The sequence below is a fragment of the Asparagus officinalis genome, chromosome 8 (assembly GCF_001876935.1).
Source record: "Asparagus officinalis chromosome 8, Aspof.V1, whole genome shotgun sequence".
In the NCBI taxonomy this organism is placed as follows: domain Eukaryota; kingdom Viridiplantae; phylum Streptophyta; class Magnoliopsida; order Asparagales; family Asparagaceae; genus Asparagus; species Asparagus officinalis.
This window is the reverse complement of record NC_033801.1, coordinates 3811473-3818221: the sequence shown is the minus strand read 5'-3', so window position 1 is coordinate 3818221 and position 6749 is coordinate 3811473. Positions and strand designations below refer to the sequence as shown.

At 39.2% G+C, this 6749-nt stretch overlaps 1 protein-coding gene across 1 annotated transcript; it reads left to right on the top strand.

Annotated features, from left to right (window-relative positions):
* Positions 1192–6104, top strand: LOC109851209 (BAG family molecular chaperone regulator 7). The gene is made up of 3 exons (XM_020421246.1): positions 1192–1903; positions 2819–3094; positions 5583–6104. Exons 1-3 carry the CDS (start codon positions 1289–1291, stop codon positions 5796–5798), a joined length of 1107 nt encoding a protein of 368 aa, XP_020276835.1. The 5' UTR covers positions 1192–1288; the 3' UTR covers positions 5799–6104.

The window sequence follows — 6749 nt, the reverse complement described above, 5'->3', positions numbered from 1 at the left end:
TTCGATTCCTGATCTAAAATATAGTCTTAATCCTTAGATGGATGGAGTTGAGACGGTCTTAATTTTTTTAAAAAATAACAAACGTATTAATAAACTCTCTTGTATTGATTTTTTTTCATATATGTTTCGTATCGGTATGCATATCTGCGTATATATTCCCATAAGCGTCCGTATATCAGGTTTAAACGGATGCAGATATGAATTTTTTTTAGCAAGGCATGTACACATTCATATTCTTATCCATGATGGGTCTATAATCAAATACTAATATGATTAAGTGCGATATTGGAGCTACCCCAAGTGGGTGCGCGGGGGTGGGTGCGGGTTGGCGGGCCAATAAAGGGTAGGTTTTTGTTGTCCCTTTGTAATGACATACTGTAGAATAAAAAACTGCACCTTTCATCAATAAAAAAAAGAAGAGGACAAAACTACTTCGGATTCTGCAACCACCCAACACAAGCAACCCACGTGGATATATAACACTTCCATCCTCGTCCAGATCTAATAAACACCTTCAGATTTGATGAAAACACCATTCTCTCAGCTAAAATTACAGATCACAATCTTATTATTACATTCTTTTTCTGCAGGGTTTATTTACGAAAAGGTCCAGTTGCTTCGACGAAAGGCGGCGACTCTCGCTCGTCAAAACTTCATCCATTACGCGCGAACCTACGAAGAACTCACAGATTTGCCCCCATTCGCACCCTTTGTTCGGCAAAATCGGACAATCATTCTTGATAATGACTTTGTCAAACTATAAAAAATGCCGTATTTTTTATTGCTAACAAGGAAAATCCGGTCAGTTCCCCCAACTTAAATTCCTTTCGGAGTACGTCAGCGGTCCTGGTTCGAATTCCTCAGACTTGAATGGTCGATCAACGTGGTGTCCGAATAGGTACGAACTAGTGAGTATACAGCGAGTTGGGTAAACTGATCAGTAAAACCCCGGGTTGGTACCCACTCTTAAACCTACAGAAACCATGTGCGGAAGCCGATTTTTCCTTCTGAAAATGCCCTCATTATCTCTTATTAATCCCACCCCCCCGGCCCCCCACCCAATCCTTTGTCATCTCAGGTAAATTAGTAATATTATCCAAGTATGAGACCGATTCTACTAACCTACGAGTTGTGGAAGTTCCCATTATGCCCTCACCTTGTCCTCCGCTGGAACGCTGATCCTAAACTTTTCTTCTTTTGAAAAAAGGAAACTTTTTTCGCTCTCATTTCTTCACTCTTCACTCTCAATTTCTCTCTCTCTCTCATCTCGAAACCCTAGCGATCGAAAATGAGCGGATTCTCCAGTTTCGATCTCGTCGAGGCCTCAATCTGGAACCCTAGAATGCCCTCCTTCTCTGATTTCGAGCTCGAAGACCACGCCCTCGACCTCCTAAACCCTTGCCCTAACCCTAGCCCCTTCGATCTGCTCCCGTTCTTCGAGACTACTTACGATCTGATCCATATCCCTTCGCCGTCCGCCATTAGGAGGCTCCAGGAGCGAACGGAGACGGAGCTCTACCTCCGATCCCTCAGCGATAGGGTCACGGCCCTCGAGACGGGATTCGATCGAGCTTTCGCGCCAAAGAAGGCCGACTTTGACCGGAAGTACACGTGGACGACGGAGATCAAGGGGGAGAAGGTTGACCGGAAGTTCAAGTGGTCGACGGAGGCGAAGGCTGGAGAGGAGAAGAACTTCAAATGGACGGCGGAGATCAAAGGGAAGGGTAAGGATGAGAACAAATCCAAGATTTATAGTTTTCAGGCTTCGACGGCCAAGGGCAAGATTGTGAATAAGGAAAAGGAGAAGAAGAAAGAGGAGAAGAAGGAGAAGAAGAAGGATGATAATGGTGTGAAGTTGGTGGAGATCGAGGAGAAGAATCCTGGTGCCATTGCCATCAGAAAGGTCTGTGTTTTTATTCTTTTCTTCTTTTTTAGATTAAATGCGCGGAATTTATTGGTTTGGATTCCAATGCTACTTCCATTTTATGTAAATATTATCACTTGATTTTATTTGGTTGCTAATGAAGAGGTGGTTTTGATAGTAAGAATGGATTATTTACCTTATTTTAGACAGAAGATGCGATTTTGATTTTGTAATTGAATATCCTTTATTTCTTCGTTTTTACTATAAAGCATTAGAAATGACTTTCTTGGGTATCTTATACAGAAAAATGCTAGTTTTTAAGCTTTTAGTGGTTGCATTTGATTTTGACCTGACTGGTTTGTAGGTCAATCTATGTAATGTCACATATTTGTATATTAATCATGATTAGATGTATCGTTGTTCTGAACAAGGAAAACGATCTGAAATGGACATTTTTTTTATATATTCAAGATGCTTTCTTGTCATGTTTAGGCTTTAGCAGGTCTCTAGTGTAGTTGAAATGGAGTACCTACTATATCCCTTTTCAATTGACATACAATATGCAATTCTGTTTATACACTAAGTGAACACCTGAATTTTCTAGAATGACATTAGCAGAAATTGTCTTCAGTACACGAAATGCCTTGGGGATATGATTTTGTATTCGAAATATCTACTGTCTATTTCAGCGTTGGTATTTGTTACTGTGCATATCAGAGATCAATATGTTCCTAAGCGGTGCTGATTGTTAGTGGCGATCTAACATGTTTGTGTCAGATAAAGTTACAAATTTTGCAGGTTCATTAAGGGAAATGTCAGTCACGAACTAATAGTAATGTATAGTGGAATATGCCATTATCATTTGACTAACTAAAACAGTTATAGTTCAGATATGTCCATATGAGCATTTATGTTCAAGTGACAAATTGATTTGTTACTTGTTTTGCTTCGTAGGCTTTTTCCAAGTACCAAAGCAAGGGCAAGAGGAAGGAACTGTCCCCTCAAGATGCTGCTGTGATAATTCAGATGACTTACAGGTCTTATCTGGTTCGCCGTTCCCTGGTGGTTCACTGCCTCAGAGATCTGGCAGTGGCCAAAGCTAAGTTGAAGGAGATTAGAGCTATGTTCTATAACTTCTCTTATCGTCGTCGCCTTACCAATGATGCGGAAGAACGGCAGAGGTTCTCTGAGAAAATTATTGTTCTGCTGTTAACTGTTGATGCTATTGAGGTAATGTTGAAGAATTCTTATAATGTTTACAAAGTTCCTTATATGCCACTTTAACCACTTAAATCGAATTTTATATCAATTTCTTTTCATTATAATGTACGTCATTTGTCAACTCTTATGGAAACATCTAGCTATTAAAGCAATACTTGCCTAGTTGCCATCAAATTGCCATAATATTGTTCATATATTTTTAGTCATCTCCCTACCTATCTGTCACGCATAAAAAAAATTATGGAAACATCTAGCTGTTAAAACAATACTTGCCTAGTTGCCTTCAAACTGCCATAATATTGGTCATATATTTTTAGTCACCTCCCTACCTATCTGTCGCGCATAAAAAGAAAATCAAATACTGATGTTAATTATGCGCAACCTGTGTATTTAATGTTCTTAGTTCCTTTAACTATCCTGATCTATAAGAATTTGGTATATGATCAAAACCATGTGCCATCTTCCAAAAGCAGATTCTGGAAATGATTTTATGAAATTGGTATTTCAGAAATAGGTGGGCTGACTTTTTTTTGTTGTTGTTGTTGTGATGACTTGTGAGCCATGGTAATGCATTTAACACTTGTCAGAGATTCCAAATCTACTGCCTATTGGCGATGCAAGTTGGAACCCCTCCCAACACAACCTTTTTTTACATGCATCTTAGTTTGATGTAATGCGATTTTCTGGTTTTCTGAACCTGTACTAGTTTGTTCCATAAGCTTTTCTAGAGCATGTAAGGATGGTCACTGGGTTGATAGCTTCCTTCGATTCGGAGTGAAATTTGATTTATACCAATGATGTTACGTCCTAGAGAGTTTGTATTCCTAAAACTTCAACTTCTAAGTTGAGAGCCCAAAAAATCTTGGTTTGAGTTTATTCTTCAGGTGTAATATCCTATTCCTTGCATGACCCAGTTTGGTTTGATTTTTTCCCCCACCCAATAAATCTCTAAGAGTGGTTTCAAGGACAAGACACTTACATGCTAGTAAACCAATGTGTTGTGTTGAAGTGTTTGCAAACCTCCCTCATATGTCCCTTCTTTCTAGTATCAGGTGTTTTAGTGTTTAATATTTTGCTAAGGGAACTTACTTTCAAGTTTTTACTTTCATTGTTAATCTTGTTTTGCTAACATCTTAAAGCACTCTAGTCCTTTTCCCAGTGTGAGATTTCATTGGAACATCTTTTCAGACTTCTTTCATGTCACCATTTCCATGTTCTTTACAACTTTAGTGTACAATTATTAACTTTTTCAGAGTACTTCCTACGGTCATAATTTTTCGAATTTCATGAACTAATCCTGTGATTTGATTTTGGAGAATTTACTTATTTTATGCGCGTCAACTGTCAATACATATTAAAGTTATCTTTAATATATATAAGGGATACCCTTTTTTGTGGCATGTGTCCATGCTAGTATCAGTGTAATTGTACAAGCCTATTTATTAGGGGTCCGGGAGATTTGTCTAAGTTCCTGTGTAAGATTGCTGGCAGCCTAAGTTCACGTCTTGGATCATTATATATTGTCTTGGATCATTATGTATTGTCTTTCTGCATTGTTAATCTGATGCAGTTACTTAAGTAGGCATGTGGAATACAGCAATAATCCTACTTGATATTCTTTCCGTCCTGAATCCTGAGACAAACCTAGACCCATGGGGATATGAATCTTTTTGGAACTGGTTGACTGTCAGCATTCTTATTACCGTTGACAACGAGTTTCCAGACCTGGCACGGTTTATGGTTTTTTGCCTCGATCAACTTATCTACTCCTTGAGCAGCTGTCTGATTCCCTGAATTCAAAACCTTGTGAACTGCCAATGCATGCATTTTTCACACTAGAAAGTTACAATCCTGCCCAAAGTGACGTTCTTGGGCTTCGTGGCCATTTTTGTTAAAGATCGCATAGCGACTAGGGAGAAGCTTTTAAGGATGAGTCAATTTCAGCATGCCATGTATGGTGATGTGTAGTGTCTGGCTTTTTGCCATTAGTGAAATGATTAGCAGAAGAAAAGTTCATTTTGGTCTTTTGGTTTCTCCTTGGTAAAAAAGTAATTTCTTTACTGGTTGACCCCCGCACAAACAATGACACGTGCACAAATCCATATGTGCCACACATATGTACAGACATACACGCTAAGACACAAATATCGAAATAAAGTTCTGCGTATGGTATTCTGGATATAATTCTTTGTCAACCTAAATTGGCTTATTTCTTTTCTTTGATTCCTTTTGTTTAAAAGATCATGTGTTCAAGATCTCTTATGTGTTGACTATCGCCATATTCAGCATCTGAGTATCATAAATGACTCAAAAGATGACAGCTGTAACCTTGCTTACACTTGGTTGTATTGTCTAGATGAATTCACACTTTAATCTAATTGTGTTACCGCCAGCTGAACGTCAAAGTCGATAATTTTTACTGCAGTAGGTATTATATTTTTATCACTTTGTGATATATTTTGCTTCTAACTTGTCTCTTTGGCAATTACTTAACCAGGGACCTGATTACATGGTCCGGGCAGCAAGGAAGTCGATGGCTGAAGAGCTAGAGTATATGCTCGAAGTAGTGGACCCACAGCCACCCGGCAAGTTGGGTTCATTGAGGCGTAGGAACTTTGATCTGCCTGTTGGTGCTCCCATCTCGAAGGCGATGTCGAGAGGCGTAGCTGATGTCGTTCAGATGCTCGATGAGGATGAAGACAGCAGCGTTTGAACCTGACTTCTTGGTGCCAATTTCTCATCTTATATGAGGCTTTAGAGAGAGGAAGAGGAGAGGTCTTAGGAACTGAGCCTAGTTTCAGAGTTTGTAGAATTGTCCGTTTAATGCTGTTTTATGGTGAGGAACTCTTTAGGACGGTCGGATGGATTCGTCGTAACTTATTTTAATGTAATTTATGCTCCTGAATGTCGGTAGTCACAGTTGTGTAATGTGAACTGAGTGCAATCGCGTGTGTTTTCTAGAGGAATGCTAGCTAAGCTATTTTCTTGCTTTATAAAGCAGTGGTCTGAGTTATTGCAAGCAACGCGCCATTCTGCTCAAGTTTTGGATATATTTCCCTTTCCTCTGGTAACCGGATTGAGACCGTGAGGAGGCCAACAACAATCTGTTGGGATCTCGCTTTTCAGTAGGAGTTCTATATGTTTGGGAAGGATTGGCTTCTTGATCAAATTCGATGCAATTTTTTTGTGTTTGGCGATGGCTCGAAAACTCGGCCCAGTTCTGTACTAAACCAGTTCAATGTTGAACCAAGCGGGTTAATATAGAATTGGTTTTATGAACTCTTTCTGTTGGTCTAAGAAAAATTGGGCCAGAATAGAGTTTAAAACGGCGGCGATACAGTTTTAATGGTTTGTCAAACACATTAGAAGAGACACATTAGAAGAGGGTCTACGGAGCTTGACTATTGACTGCTTTGTGCACTTGTAATCTGAAAAATAATTTGGCTCATGGCCATTTATTCTGTTACCATTATAGTTTGACTGTAATGACGTTTGTATTTATTCTGTTACCATTATAGTTTGGCTCACGGCCATCATTTTACGTGGAAACTTTGCTAGCTGCATATTTTGCTTCAATTATCAAGGGTCCATTATTGCTGCTGCTTTTTTCAGGAGGTGGATCTTTCTGTAGAAAACTCTTTTTGTACAGCGGCACAAGCCATTC